Below are 16,634 nucleotides of genomic sequence, written 5' to 3'. Positions count from 1 at the left end.
ATCCTTTTAAGGGATATTTTTGTTTTGAAAGAAAAACTTACTGACCAAAATGACTGTCTTCGTTGATTAAATATGTGCTATAAACATCTTATAGGCTATTATTATTATTATTATTTTTTGAGAGAGAGACAGTTCACACATATGCACATGAATGAGCAGGGAGGGGCAGAGGAAGAGGAAGAAAGAGAATCTTAAGCAGGCTCCATGCCCAGCACAGGGCCTGGAGCCCTATGTGCGGCTTGATCTCACAAGCATGAGATCACTTGAGCTGAAATCAAGAGTTGACGCTTAACCAGCAGAGCCACCCAGATGCCCCATCATCTTTTAGTCTGGATACTTTTTTGGCTACCTTTGGTTTCTGTGTCTGCCCTGAACTCCTGGTTCCACAGGGTAGCAAAGATAGGACCATGAATCTCTCTTCCATCTTTACCTCATTTTCATCAAAAGGTATCTGAGAGGTATCCAGGAATGATGTCTTATTTCCCCTCTCAACATCACCTTTCATCCCAGTATTAGCTTCTTTTTTTTTAAGTTTTGTTTGTTTACTTTAAGAGAGAGGGAGAGAGTGTGAGCAGGGGAGGGGCAGAGGGAGGAGGAGAGAGTAAATCCCAAGCAGGCTGCATGCTATCAGCGTGGGACTCAGTCTCTAAACCATGAAATCATGACTTGAGCTGAAACCAAGACTTGGATGCTTAACCAACTGAGCCACCAGGCACTCCCTCCCCCCAGTATTATCTAATTATGCCCAGACAAATCAGTAGTACTCCCTAAAGGCTTACCTATACATAGTTCTCTGGGACCTGTTAAGTTCAAAAACTCTAGTTATATAGCTTTGCATTGCAGGGTATTTTCAAAGTCTATACTATGCTAGCATGATTTTTATTGCAAATGCCGTTTTGTTTTGAGGTAGAAATTAGCCAGATTCTCTAGCTTTTATCTTTATTAGCTGGTTCTTATTAATATTAATCAGTATATTGTTTGTAGCCCAAAGTTTCTTATATAGGATAAGCTTTACTAAAGATCTTGATTGACATATTTAACTAAGACTAAATATATTTGACTGTCAAAAATTTTAATGAAATCTTTAATGTGATAATTAATGTACATACTGTTTACATTTACATTTTATAAGAGGAACCAATATAAAATAATTAGATTAATCTACTTGATCCAGTTGATGTAAATTATTTTTTAGTTTGATAGTTAAATATTCATAAAGTAACCACCTGTTCTATTTTTTAATAATTTTTACCCACTTTTCCTGTTGCATATTAACTTGCCTTTAAAATGAAGACAAAATGTAGACCACTTAACTTTATTAGTTCTTATTCATAAGATTTTGGTGAAATGTAGGTGATAGCTAGTAGCCTAAATAAAAAATTGAAATCATTTATGGAATGTGGACTTACGTTGGTTATATAATCTTTATTTGTTACCTGGCCATATTTAATTGAGCCATTAAATTGAGGCTACCTAAGTTACTTACTGATAACAGGTTTTTCCTCATAGTAGGTCATGACTGTAAGAATATATTTCTAAAGGTTCTAGGTAGATTAAAAGATGAAGAAATTCGATGTCGAAAATACTTGCATCCAAGTTCATATACTAAAGTGATTCATGAATGTCAGCAACGAATGGTAGCAGACCACTTACAGTTCTTACATGCAGAATGTCATAATATCATCCGACAAGAGAAAAAAAATGGTAAGTGATATGAAACAGTAACTATGAATAGATATTAAATTATAAACCCACTTTTTACATCATCTTCAAACTTCCTTAGATTTCAAGTATTTTTAGTAATAGTCTCTAAGATATTCGATGTGCCTTTTTACAGATTTTTAATAATCTACGTTGAAAGACTGTTTTGGAAAAGTATATGTTCAAAGTATATTCCTAAGTCAAAAGTAAAACTAGGAAAATGTGTTTGCACATTTTTGTGTATCACAAGGGCTAATTTCCTTAATACATTAAGAGTTTCTAATAAACAGGAAAAAAAGCAAAGAAGATGAAGAGGAAACGTGAATAGATTGTAAATACACGGAGATGCTTAATCTCACTCAAAATAGAAGAAAATACAAAATAAAGATGCAATGAGATGCTAGTAATAAGCAGTAAAAAAATGGGATTTTTTTTTAAAAAAGACAAAATAGCACTAAAAATTTTCACTAGCAGGGAGTAAACATAACAAGATATGTGCCAGACTTACACAAAAAACTAAACATTGGTTTTTTAATTTTTTTTGAGAGAGAGAAAGTGTGTGTGTGTGTGTGTGTGTGTGTGTGTGTGTGTGTGCATGCGCGTGTGCGTGCATGAGAGAGAGGTGGGGGGAGGGGCAGAGAGAAAGGGAGACACAGAATCCAAAGCAGGCTCCAGGCTCTGAGCTGTCAACACAGAGCCCGTTGTGGGACTGGAACCCATGAATTGTGAGATTATGACCTGAGCCACAGTCGGACGCTTAACAAACCCAGGCGCCCCAAAAAACTAAACACTGTTGAAAGCAACATTGATTTATAGATCAGGAGAATATACTCAAAACTGAAGTGGTTTGATTTTTGTTTGTTTGTTTGTTTGTTTTAATTCTGAAAGTTAAACTCTTAGACTAAGAAAAGTCAAAACAGTCTTAAAGACCATAATGGGAAGACTGCAGGATAGCATGATTTATGATAAAACTACAGTAATTAAGACATCGAGGCATTGGTGTAAGGGTAGAGAGATAGACCAATAGAATAAAATAGCGTAGAAAGAACCCATGCATACATACAATAGATACTTGATTTACGACCAAAGTAACACTGTAAAGCAATGGGTGAAAGGTATAGTCTTTTTAACACATAGTGCTGAGTCCATTGGATAATCACTTGGGGAAAAAAGTAAAATTTGATCTGTACCTCAGACAGCATGTCCAGAATCAGTCAATACATTGTAGGCTTTTGACCTAAATGTAAAACAGTAACACTGTGAGAATATAATGTAGGAGAATAACTTCATGACCTTGAGGTAGGGAAAGATAATTTTAAATAAGACACAAAAAGCACTAACCACAAAGGAAAGATTGATCTAGTGGACTACATTAAAATTAAAAACGTTGGGTCATTAAAAGACCATTAAAAGTATCAAAAGACAATCATAGGGTAATATATTTGCAATGACTGAAAAAGGTTTATGTCTAAAGTATAAAATGGTCAAGAAATTTGAACAGTTACTGCAGAGTAGAGGGTATCCAAGTAGCCAGTAAACATATACAAAGGCCCTCAATCTTATTAAAATAGGGGAATACAAATTAACCACACTGATATCAATAGTCACATTTTGATATAAAATTTAAAAGATTGAATATAATAAGCATTAGGAAATGTGTGGAGTACAGAGAGCTTGTTATACACTAGGCTCAGAATATAAATTGATGCAACTGCTTTGAAACACTGACATTGTCTCCCAGATACATAATCCCCTGCCCAAACTGTGTGCAAATACGTACAAAAAGGTACAAGAATGTTCATTGCAGTGTTATTTGTATCAGCCCCAAACCATAAACAGTTCAAATGTTCAATAACAGAATAGATGAAGTACAGTATATTCATACAGTGAAATATTATAGAGGAGTGAAAATGGACAGATTACAGCTACCATACAAAATGTAGATCAACCTTATAAATATGTTGAACCAAAGTAACCAAACATGAAGGAATTGTATGATTCCATTTTTATAAATCAAAACAAGCAAAACTAATCTGTGGGTTGGTAGTCATGACAGTGATTGCCTTTGAGGAAGAGCAAGAGGAGTAGTGATTGGGAGGAGGCGTGCAGGGAACTTGTAGGTGTAGGAAATGTCTGTTTCTTACCCAGGGTGATCACGTGGGTGTTTATGTGTTCACTTATGACAATTCATTTAGATACATGTTTGCACACTTTTTATGCGTGTGTTATATTTCAATAAAAAGTTTAAAAATACTGCACGGAGACATCATTTTCACCTCTCAGTGGGAAAGATCAAAACATTTGATAACACATTGTTGGCAAGGGAACTTCCTGCTGTTGGGAGCTGTCTTATAAGGATCTGTTTAGAGGATGAAGCTTTGACATAACAATCCCACTTCCAGGGATTTATACTACAGATATGCTTGCTAATATACAGGTTTAGTAATTGTAATGTTGTAATAGCAAGAGATTGGAAAGAACCAAATTTTCATAAATTTGTAAGCATTTGTAATATAGCCATATAATGTGCTATGCAGTTATAAAATATGTGAAATACACTGTGTAATGATATAAAAAGATCTCTTAAGTTAAAATAGTGTGTTATACAATTGCAGATAATACATAAAACGGGCTACACTTTTTGTGTAAAAAGATGCAGAGGAAAGACTATCTGTATTTGTTTGAATGTGCATGAAACATCTTTGAAAAGGTATTAACTACAGTATTCCTTTCCTGTGGGAAAGGAGGACTGGATGGTTGGAGCTGGGTGTGGGGGACTTTCTCTGCATTCTCTTGTAACTCTGCATTTTGAGCCATATATTACCTATTACATTAAAATATTATTTGAACTCTTTGGAAATTTAATAATCAAATTTTCTTTTTCTCTTCAGACATGGCAAATATGTATGTCTTACTTCGTGCTGTGTCCACTGGTTTACCTCATATGATTCAGGAGCTGCAAAATCATATCCATGATGAGGGCCTTAGAGCAACCAGTAATCTTACTCAGGAAAATGTGAGTTATATAAGGAGCTGGGATGTTTTTCTCTTAATCAGAATATCATGGAGTTTTTCTTTTGACTTCACTATTTTAAACAATGGCAGAAGAGTCCTACCATGATAACAAATGAAACATATTTATTAAAATATGTTTTAAACCTATAGTTTGTTGTCCTTATTTTGGAATTACCGTATTATTAGAAAGTCATTGAATGAGATAGGCTTCTTAGTTATACTGATGTGTTCATTTAGCAATTGTTAATTAACTTCTCACAGAAAAATATGTTTGCTGTTTGTAAATGATTGTGTTTCTATGTAACTGGCATTAATAGTTATAGTAGTAATGGTATCTATCAAAGGCAGTATAGGCAAATTACAATTTGCTTTCTTTATAAATGCTCTGAATTTGGTAGTCCAGGAAGCAAATTTAAATTGAAACAATCTTCCCTAAATATATGCTTACTACCCAGAATATCCAGCAGTATCCTCATGTTCCTAACACCCATCTTTCTGAAGAGTTCCTTGTCAGTCAAATGACCGTTTACAACAAGGTGTCTTTCTTCTCAATATGTGTTCGTATCATCAAATCTTTTTGGATCACCACCTTTGTTATCACTAGTGATGGCTTGACAAATAAGATAGACATGACATGAAATGTTACTTCTTTCTTTTCCTGAAGTAGAGCTTTTGGCTCTTCATTTGCAGTAATCTCTATATGGATATCATTGTTTAGGAGCATTTATTAAATGCTCATCACTCCAGTGATTTTTATATCCTGCCACAGTAATGGTTTTGCCACACTAATAAGTTTTCCATTTTTGTAAAGCCTAGGTTTATTAATCTATATTTTTTAGATTCTGGGTGTTAAATGGTACTAGGCAAAGAGGCAGAGATTGGTGTCAAGGACAAGGGGGTGGGAGTGTAAGAGAATACATTTGTAGTAGACCCAGATAATTTTAGCTGACATAGTTCCCTCCATTAAGATCAAAAACTCACTTTTGCACTGCTAGATACTTCTTCCCTCTGAGATGTAGGGAATTGTACTGCTTAGTTCCAGGGGTCTCTGTTTTCACAGATTCTGGCTTTTTAGCTCTCCTTTCCCTCTCAGCCTTCAGTAGCTTTGAAGGCAGTTTTTGTTTATATTATCCTCTATGAAAGTGATAGGCCTGGTAGTTGAGAGGCTGTATCTTGTTACCCTTAAGATACGGTATTCCAACACAGAAGTGTTTTTAGTCGGTTTTTCTGGCAAAAGAACTAGAGTCCTGCATTTCAATGATGTTGAATGACAAGCTAATTTCCATACCAAAGTTTTAGATTTTTAAAGCCATCTTAGTTAAAAACATTTTTGAGGGTCTATATGTAGATATATATCTAGATATCTAGTTATCTAGATATCTAGATATATAATGTGTATATAACATTAATTTGCTTGGGAAAAACTTTACACGTAATGAAGCAATTCTTTAGTGAGCCTAATTTTATCCTTCTTAAAATGTGATTTTGTACTTTGTATTTCATATTTGTAGATGCCAACACTATTTGTGGAGTCAGTTTTGGAAGTACATGGTAAATTTGTTCAACTAATCAACACTGTTTTAAATGGTGATCAGCACTTTATGAGTGCATTGGATAAGGTAACTTTTTAATGTGTATATATAATTCTATTTAATCACTATTCTTTAGGCAGTTTCAGAATTTGAGCTTCTAACTGATTATGTGTATGACTTCTAATCTAGACAAAGTCAAAATTGAAATATAACTTTTCTATTTTTCTTTTTCTTTTTTAATGTTTTTTATTTATTTTTTGAGAGAAAAAGAACAAACAGGGGAGGGGCGGAGAGAGGAGGGAACAGAGGATCCAAAGAGGGTTTTGCACTGACAGGTGACAGCAACAAGCCCATTGCGGGGCTTGAACTCACGGACTGCAAGATCATGACCTGAGCCAAAGTCAGACGCTCAACCGACAGAGCCACCCAGGCGCCTCAAAATAAAACTTTTAGATTAATAACTGAGTGGTTAAATCAAATGTTTGAATTATATGGGAATTGAATTTCCCATGAGTATGCAATATAGGGGAAATTTTTAATAAACTAGTATCTTCAAAAATGCATGTGTAATTTTAATATTCTTTAGTAGTGATTTTTCCTTTAAATATAATACTTAGGCTACTATATTTGAAATATTTGAAATAACAATGATATTTGAAAGAAAAATAAATACGTTTTACAAACTTTTGGATTTTAGTATACCTTAAAGGAAAATTTGCTTACATAGCTATTGTAAAATTTTTTAAAATGTAGTCTTATTTTATCTGTGTTCAAATAGCACTAATGAGTTATAGAGAATATTTTCAGTAGGAACAATATATATAATTTTTATGTAGTTACCATGAGGAATAGAGTTAGAGAAATTTACCCTGTGTTAAATATGAAAACAAGAACACTACCATCAGAATGCCGTGTTTTGTGTGAGCCACTAATTTTTGGATTTACAGATAATAACATTCTCTGTTGAACCATCTGCACTTTTCCCCTATTCCTGGGGACTAATTATTGGTCTGTTTTCTTATGTAGGCCCTTACATCGGTTGTAAATTACAGAGAACCCAAGTCTGTTTGCAAAGCACCTGAACTGGTAAGTTTGATGATTGCTTAAAAATAATCTTACGGAAAATCAGTATTAGAAAAAGAAAACTGAGGAGAACATCAAATTAATTTGCTTTTGTAGTCTCTTTCAGAAAAATAGATGAAATTAAATTATTAAAAATAAAAGTGATTATATACATTGTGTATAATTTGGCATATATTTAAGGAATGCAATTGGCCATATGCTGAAGCCTTTTTTGTTTTTAAGGAATAACTGAAGGAGAAAATATTCCATTTTATGTTTGGGGTTTAAAATACGTTTGCTTTGAAATAATTTGCATTAGGGATTTTTTTTTATCTGAACTCTAAAAAAAATTGATGGTAAGTTTTTGATAGCCTAAAAGAAAAGTACTTATTTAACATAATAAATTACAGAGCCTCTCAAAACTCATCTAGGTGTTCTTTTGAAACTTACATTATTTGTATCAATGCTTTATTGGTCACTACATGTTGATTAGATTTTTGGGTTGTTTCTACGTGTTTTTGTTTTTGTTGTTGTTGTTTTGGTTTTTACCTTAAGACCTATATTTTAAGGTCATGTTCATGTTTTTAAAATAAAAGCTTTAGGATGCCAGAGACCCTGTCCATTGATCTTATTTTGTATTTTTGCCACCTTGCCTCCTTTGAGGCATGATATGTACAGAAGGGCCCTTTCTAAAACTTACTGTCAATTTCTACTTCAGCTTGCCAAGTACTGTGACAACTTACTAAAGAAGTCAGCGAAGGGGATGACTGAGAATGAAGTAGAAGACAAACTCACGAGCTTCATCACTGTTTTCAAGTATATCGATGATAAAGATGTTTTTCAAAAGGTAAGTTATAAATAAGGAAGTTATATTTGTGTTTCAGTCTGCTTTGATTTAGTTTTGCACTTTAAATCATCAGAAAGGAAGTAATCTTTAAAAAATTTTTTTAATGTAGTTCTACGCAAGAATGCTGGCGAAGCGTTTAATTCACGGGTTATCTATGTCTATGGATTCTGAAGAAGCCATGATCAATAAATTAAAGGTAATTTAAGCCTGTGATCTAATAATGTCCTAAAAATTATTCCACTAGCACATAAATATATTGATTTGCAACATTATATGTAGTAACGAAATCTTTCATCAATAGGTGATTGGTTAAAATGTAGAATGTATATTTGTGTGGTGGGATATGCAAATTCTGCATTGAAAGGACAAAATCCCTCTCTATATATTGATATAAAATTATCCACAAGATATAAACAGTGTTAATTTTACAAAAGACTTGTATTACTTATAAATGAATACACCGAAATTATTCTTTTAAGTACAAGTTTGGAGTACAGTTGATTTCCTTTGTAAATATTTCTACATCATTTTAGGTTATGGACTGATGAGATAAGTAGTAGCTGGTTCTTATCCTGTGTTATTCAGTAGTTGATCATTTTCCTATATAGTAGACACAGAATATAATATGTGGTCCTTTTTAAATATATCAATAACTTTTTAAATTTTAAAAATGATGTTAACACAAAGCGTTTTGTATCCCAAGATTAGAGATCCAAATTTTCTGACCTGGTGATGACAGAGTTTTAAATAATTTCAAAGAGGTAGATTTCAATAGACGGCATTAAAAATATGTCTAAATACCCTCCTTTTTAAATTGACTACTGGCTCAAATATTCCCAGTCATCTTTCATGTGTGTTTAATACTATATATAAACCTTAAAAGGTGTCTTACATATAGTGGACATTTTGTAGTGTTGAAATAGGATATATGAATTTATAGAAAAGTTTTTGTTTTAAAGGGAAATTTATTGTTTCATAAATATGTGTTCTCATTTATTCTGCATTTAAACAGAAAAATTTTTTTGAAAGGTTTTGTTTTGAATAGCTGCTTTAGATTATGAATAATATAGGCCTCTGGTGTAAATATACAAGCAGGATGTTTGACTGTAGACCTGTCACATTCTTTTAATAATCAATGTGGTTTTTTATTTTTATTTTTAAAAACTGTTTCTTTTACAGCAAGCCTGTGGTTATGAGTTTACCAGCAAGCTTCATCGGATGTATACAGATATGAGTGTCAGTGCTGATCTCAACAATAAGTTCAACAATTTTATCAAAAATCAAGACACAGTAATAGATTTGGGAATTAGTTTTCAAATATATGTTCTACAGGTATGACTAACCATTTCAAAAACTCTGATACAAAGGATTAATAATGGATGCCTGATTACATTTCTTTCAGTCAGTGGATGCTATCTTCTAAAGTTACATGTTATATTGATTTGGAATGAAATATGTCATGATAGAAATGTTGATGTGCTTTATCAACATTTTAAGGGAGATTAAAAAAAAAGGTGCTTTAGTTGCTTAAATCATTTTAAAAATATTTACTTTTACGTTAGATATTTATTTGTTTAACTTTTTTCCTCGTAGGCTGGTGCATGGCCTCTTACTCAGGCTCCTTCATCTACATTTGCAATTCCCCAGGAATTGGAAAAAAGTGTACAGATGGTAAGTTTGCAGAAAATATATTAGAAGACCAAAGAAATTTTAATAATTGTCTTCACGTTATATTTAAATATTTTTACAAAGCCTTGAGGGCTCATGTGATATAAAAGTATATTCACAAATTATAGTTAGTCTGCCTTGTAGGAAAAATGTAAATTATTGTGGTTCCTAATATTAAAACTAAAATGCTAAGGCAGTGCCTCGGTTGCTCAGTCAGTTAAATACTAAGTTGGCTAAATGCTAAGGGGTTGCCAGGGTGGCCAAGTCAGACTCTTAATTTTGGCTTAGGTCATGATCTCAAGGTTAGTGAGACTGAGCCCCATGTCTTGCTCTCTCAAGGTAAATAAACTAAAAAAAAAAAACTAAAATGCTAAGTGTGTCATCCAGTTCTTTGTCAAGTGTGTCTCATTTTTATTAAATCTGTTATCTGCTCTTAAGCAGTTTTAAGTTATAGAAATTTTGATATTAGAAGACAGCTTAGAACACAGTACTTAAAATGATCATTTTCTAATTTTTCATTCAGTTTTGGAGCCATTTTTGAGCCTCCACATTTATCCCCTGTGATAGTTATTTTTATTTCTGGACTGTGATTTAGGTAAATATATGGAATGTGAAATAACCTAGAAAAAATGCTTTAAAGTGCAACTGTAAATAAACCTTACAATGCTTACCAAAAAGCTTTTAAAAAGACTGTAGAGACTGTATCTTTACAGCTTTATTGAGCTATAATTCGTATAACATATGTCTTAGCCTGTTCAGGCTGCTCTAACTAACAAAAGACCACAGCCTGGGTGGCTTATAAACAACAGAAATTTATTTCTCACAGTTCTGGACGCTGGAAACCTAAGAACAGGGTGCCGGCGTGATTGGGTGAGGGCCATGTTCAGGCCACAGACTTCTTGTGTCCTCACGTGGTAGAAGGCGCTAAGGAGCTCTGTGAGGTCTCTCTTCTATTAGCACTAATCCTGTTCCTGAGGGTTCCATACTTATGATCCAAGCACCTCCCAGAGGCCTCATCTCCTAATACCATCACATTGGGCATTAGGATTTTAGCATAGGAATTTGGGAGGGACACAGATGTTCAAACCATAGCACTATACAATTCACCCATTTAACATGTACAATTTCAGTGGTTTTTAGTATATTCACAGTTGTGCAACCATCACACAATCCATTTTAAAACATTTTTATTACCCCAAAATCGCCCCTCCAAAACCCCCTACCCATTTGTAGTCATTCCTCATTTTTCCTTAACTCCCTTCACCACTCCACTCATCCCGAAGCAGTCTACTTTCTTTCTCTATAGATTTGCCTATTCTGGACATCTCATACAGAGTCATATCATTTGTGACTGACTTCATTCACTCAGCATAATGTCAAGGTTCATCCCATGTTATAACATGTATCAGTAGTTAATTCCTTTTTATTGCCAAATAGTATTCTCTTGTATGCATGTACCACATATGTGTCCATTCATCAGTTGATGGACATTTGGGTGGTTTCCGCCTTTTTAATATATGCATAATGCTGGTGTGAACATTCGTGTACAAGTTTTTTAGTGGACATGTTTTCATTTCTCTTGCAACTAACCCTTTTTGATTTACTAACTCACCAAAAGAGGTTTCTTATTTCTTGACTGATTAGAAGTTTGGGTAACATTTTTTTCTAGAGAAATCTTCATTATTGTTTATAGTCCCTTATTTGGACACTAACTTGAGGTTGTTCATGAACCAGTGGGTTATGCATACGTTATGAAGTTAAAAATGAAAATGGTATTTCATTACACTATTCCCTAGAGATATATGTAATGGATATTTTGAGTCATGTTTTAAAGTAAGTATGTTTTTTGTTTCTTTCAAAATAAGCATTATAAATAAAATAACAGTACAGGCTTTGGAATCATAGTTTTTTATTTTATATTCCTATGCTGCTATTTACTATGTATGCTCTGTGACTTTGGGCACATAACTTTCTAATATTTTAACTGATAAGAGGACTACCTCAGAGTGCTGATACAAAGATAAAATGAGATCATGTAAAGCACTTAGCCTGGTGTATAATAAGTACTCAATAAATGGTAGCTAATATAGAAGAAGTAACAGTTATAGTAGTAATGGTAATAGCAGAGTTAGAGTAGTGTAACCAACCAGGTAGATTTCAAGATACGAGGCATAAGGTAGGCTTTCAAAATAGGAGTTGAACTTAGGGACTTCTTGCATCTTCCTTAGAAAGGCATGGTGGCACGACCATCTTAGAAACTACATGAAGAAAAGCATTCATTTGGGTGGGCATAGTGTGAGCCCAGGTTAGTACGGATTTTCCAAAAAGGATAGATGCAAGCTAGGAGTAGGGTTTGGGTAGCCAGGTAAGGCATTTTGATGTATTTGTGATCTGGCAAGTGGAAGAAAATTAACCTCTCATCTTTGACAGTATTAAAACTTACTTCTTAAGGGCCCAAGTTTTTGAATCACAATTAAGGCAGAAAACAGGTGCTGCCACAAATAGTTTCCTTTTAACTTTATGTTGTTTTTTTTTCTCTCCTCTTGAAATAATCATTTTCCAACATCAGGTTTTTAAACCCTTCAGCCTTTATTAATGTATAACTTTTATCAGGTTTCACTTTCCTCACTTATAAACAGCGGGTTTTTTTTTTTTTTTCTGACTATTTATGATTCCAAGAATATTGTCCTCTCCATTTGGATTTTCGCTAATTACCAGTAGAGGGAGTTTGTCCTCCTATTTTTTTTCTAGTAAATCCAAGGGTTCAGTTACATAGGAATGAAAATCCATCTGTGTACTTAACAGTGTACATTTTTACATGTAAATAATTCATCTTGCCTTAGTGATATTTTCTATATTTTACATCTTAAAATATGTGGTTATTTCACAAAAAATTTACTTTCATTTTACACATGTGAATCTTAAAACTATGGAAATTAAACTTTAATTAAAAATAATTTATTTTTGGGGTGCCTGGGTGGCTCAGTCGGTTAAGCGTCCGACTTCGGCTCAGGTCATGATCTCGCGATCCGTGAGTTCGAGCCCCGCGTCGGGCTCTGTGCTGACTGCTCAGAGCCTGGAGTCTGTTTCAGATTCTGTGTCTCCCTCTCTCTCTGACCCTCCCCTGTTCATGCTCTGTCTCTCTCTGTCTCAAAAATAAATAAACGTTAAAAAACTAAAACAATAAAAAATAATTTATTTTTGCATATTAGACCATTAAATCTTGTTATATTTCCTTTGTACGTGGTCCATAAATCTGAATAATACTGAAGAAATATAAAGTAATCTGTATTAATTCAGCTATTAGAAGTGAATAGGAATTATTCATTTTTAAGGCCTCTTGAGTTCTAATTAATACCCTCAAACGGCATTTAAAAGATGCTGTCCTAGCCTGTTACTTATTTTAAAATTAGAAGTTGAGGCAAGACATATTTTTTACTACTAAACTTTGGTAACATAATTGTTTAAAGATATAATGAAGCAAAGTTTTATAGCTTTTATCTTTGAATACCAGATGAATATTATAATATTTCCATTTGGAACTGAGACTTTTTGTTCTTGATGATTTACAGAAATGAAAATCTTTATAATCAGATTTTAAATTTAAGGTAAAAGAATGTTTTCTGTTGATGTATCTATATCATTATCAATAAAACTTGACTGATAGATCTAGGAGTATAAAGAGGCAAAGCAAGTGCCTTCAGAGCTTGGAATATACATCCTGGAGCTAGTTTTGCACTTAAATAATTTATAAAGAGCATTTTAAAGTTTGATTTTCTTGATTTCAAAATGTTTTATTTTGCTTTTGTCCACAAATTCATTGTAAATTATTCATCATAAAATTATGAGTTATGTAGTAGTAATTGAATTTATTGACACCCCTGGAGATGATTAGTCAAAGCCTGCTTCTAGGATTCTTTGATGACATTATTTTGGCTTTTCTCTTTGTCTAGATTAGAACCAAGCAGAAAATCTTAAGTATTTTAGGTGCCAGGCATTTCCTATTTATCATGCTATTGGAGGGAAAGCGTGCTCAACAAGTTTTAGCTTCCCAGGACCAGGCAAACTTGGAATAAACTGCTGAAAAGAATTCACTAATTCTCTTGGCTGACAGCTATAAACTTCTGCTGTAAAGAGTGAAAGTATGCAGCTGGCAGGTCAAACATTGGTGATTGCTTTATTGAAACTTTGTTTTGGGAATAAAAAAGGTTAAGTTTGATATACAGATAAAAGCTTTAGGTGTAACTATTACATGTGGCACATCATGGCTGAAAGTATGTCCATAATTCTGAATTGTGACATGATGCGTTTATTTTTTAGTGTTATAATGAAATTGAGGTTTGTTTTTTTTTACATTTCAGCATTGTTTTCTCACTATAAATTATGTACTGGCTCTTTAAAAGGTACTTTTTGGATTGATGTCCTACAATTATACATTCAGTTCAAGGAAGATGTTTTTTAATTTTCAAAGCTACAATAATAGAATGTTAATTTTTTTATAATAATATCAACAAAAGAAGATACAAAGATGAGTACCTTGAAACTTTGTTTGTATTTGTGTTTGACTGGATGTAAAGTTAAATTGTAGATGTCACCTTATAGGTAACCACAGAAATATTAATCAACCTGTCATTTTAGCAAGAGTATATATGTTGGCAAATAGGATATTAGAAATGAAGGTATGATTTCCATTTTCATATTGGAAATATATGATGATGTTTTTGGTCCGTAGTTTGTATTTGTAAAGTCCAAATGGCTATCATTCCAAACTCAAAATGAATCATTGACTATGTCATTTCTGAATTTATACAAATAGTCAACTGTACAGGGCTGTGGTTTAGTGGAGAGAATCCTGGACAAAGTTGTAAGTGAAAAGAGCTAGACTAATAATTGTAAGATCTTGGTCAGGGACTTGCCATGGATATGTTTTCTCATCTATACAATGAGTAAGTATACCAGATGGGTTATAATGTCTTTTCTAACATGAACATTTTTTTTACTTTTTCAATGTAGTAATAGCTAGGTAGTTATGTTATAGTAGCTGAAATTAACTTGATTTTTTTCTTTTTCTACAGTTTGAATTATTTTACAGCCAGCATTTTAGTGGAAGGAAACTTACATGGTTACATTATCTCTGTACAGGTAAAATGCATTTAATTATATCTAGTGTAGTGAAATTTACCTGATATAATTATGTTAATAATTTAATGGAAGAGATTTCTTACAGCTTAATGATAGTTTTGTTTTGTTTTATTTTTTTCTAACGATAGTTTTTAACCTCTTTTCCTCTGTTTGCCTTGCTGGTTATCATTAAAGCAACTAATAATGAAGTTCAAGTGCAGCACTTTTTAATAGTATAAGTATAAAATTATGCTGTTTTTATTACTGCTTGGTAAGAAAATGTCTGAATTTTGTAATGGTTTCTTACATTTCTGTAACAAACCACTTTATATAGACAGTAGAAATTTTATTTAGAAACCAAGACTTGACAGGTCAGATACTCTTAAAAAAAACCTATTTTCTCTAAATATGTCAAATGTCCTCAGAAATTTCATTAAACATTATAGGATCATAAGGAGATACAAGCATTTGATTTTTCTTTTTGGTGCTATAGTGAACTGCAATAGTAAATACTTTTTCCAGAGTGTCCCAATTAATTTCCAGTAGTTTTTAATTTTAGAAAAGTCAGAATCTGGTCCTTTGCTTCTTTCTGGAACAGTGGGGTCCACTTATTTGACAGTAGGATTCATAACTGAATGACTGTAGACTGTGTGCAGTTGCTCTGAGTTGCCTGAAGATGTTAGCCAAAGCAAACACTCAAAAATTTCTCTACTTTTGCTAAAGCTCTGCTTTGAAAAGTTCATTGAGTCAACTTTCTCTTTCTATAAGAAGGAAAAGGTATCTCTGTTAAGGGTGTATCTCTTAGAAATGGTATAAGAAAATTTGATCAATCAGGTGCCATAACCTTTATTAGGAAATTCTATTCACTCACTTAAGAAAAATTTCTCTTACCATTTATTTGACTAATTTATATTTGGAATATGATGTCTCATTGTTAGTAATACATATTAGTACGTAATCAGTACACGATAAAACATACTTACACAAGTTTAACTTTATTGAACAAGTTGGACATTTACATTTCAGCAGTTTGTGAAATAAATGATTAAAAAAAATTTTTTTTAACGTTAGTTATTTTTGAGAGAGGCTGAGCGTGAGTGGGGGAGGGGCAGAGAGAGAGGGAGACACAGAATCCGAAGCAGGCTCCAGGCTCCAAGCTGTCAGCACAGAGCCCTAAGCAGGACTCAAAACTCACAAACCACGAGATCATGACCTGAGCTGAAGTCAGATGCTTAACTGACTGAGCCACCCAGGCGCCCCAGAAATGATATTTAATAAGTGGCCATTTTGTACTTGACCTTTAATTTTACATTCTGTTATGAATTTTTTCTATTCTCATTTAGTAAATATAATGGGTTTTAAGAAAAAACATGCTCAACCAGTGTTTTAGATAACTAAAAGAACTAATATATCTTAATGTACTTGAATTTAATTTTTTTTTTTTTTTAATTTTTTTTTTTTCAACGTTTTTTATTTATTTTTGGGACAGAGAGAGACAGAGCATGAACGGGGGAGGGGCAGAGAGAGAGGGAGACACAGAATCGGAAACAGGCTCCAGGATCCGAGCCATCAGCCCAGAGCCTGACGCGGGGCTCGAACTCACGGACCGCGAGATCGTGACCTGGCTGAAGTCGGACGCTTAACCGACTGCGCCACCCAGGCGCCCCGAATTTAATTTATTTTTGATA

At 33.3% G+C, this 16,634-nt stretch overlaps 1 protein-coding gene across 7 annotated transcripts in view; it reads left to right on the top strand.

Moving 5' to 3' along the window:
- CUL2 (cullin 2) overlaps window positions 1–16,634 on the top strand; it is a 158,396-nt gene that overhangs the window by 129,976 nt on the left and 11,786 nt on the right. For all 7 annotated transcript variants that reach the window (XM_060658979.3, XM_060658973.3, XM_060658975.3 and 4 more), the window contains 9 exons: window positions 1,542–1,704; window positions 4,593–4,717; window positions 6,228–6,335; window positions 7,275–7,334; window positions 8,029–8,157; window positions 8,267–8,353; window positions 9,337–9,489; window positions 9,751–9,828; window positions 14,901–14,967. In XM_060658979.3, the coding sequence (XP_060514962.1) occupies window positions 1,542–1,704; window positions 4,593–4,717; window positions 6,228–6,335; window positions 7,275–7,334; window positions 8,029–8,157; window positions 8,267–8,353; window positions 9,337–9,489; window positions 9,751–9,828; window positions 14,901–14,967 (970 nt within the window). The remainder of the gene's footprint in view (window positions 1–1,541; window positions 1,705–4,592; window positions 4,718–6,227; window positions 6,336–7,274; window positions 7,335–8,028; window positions 8,158–8,266; window positions 8,354–9,336; window positions 9,490–9,750; window positions 9,829–14,900; window positions 14,968–16,634) is intronic.

This window comes from Panthera onca, chromosome B4 (assembly GCF_046562875.1).
Source record: "Panthera onca isolate mPanOnc1 chromosome B4, mPanOnc1 haplotype 2, whole genome shotgun sequence".
Taxonomy (NCBI): domain Eukaryota; kingdom Metazoa; phylum Chordata; class Mammalia; order Carnivora; family Felidae; genus Panthera; species Panthera onca.
Note: the sequence above shows the minus strand (reverse complement) of the source record. Positions and strands in the feature narration are given on the sequence as shown.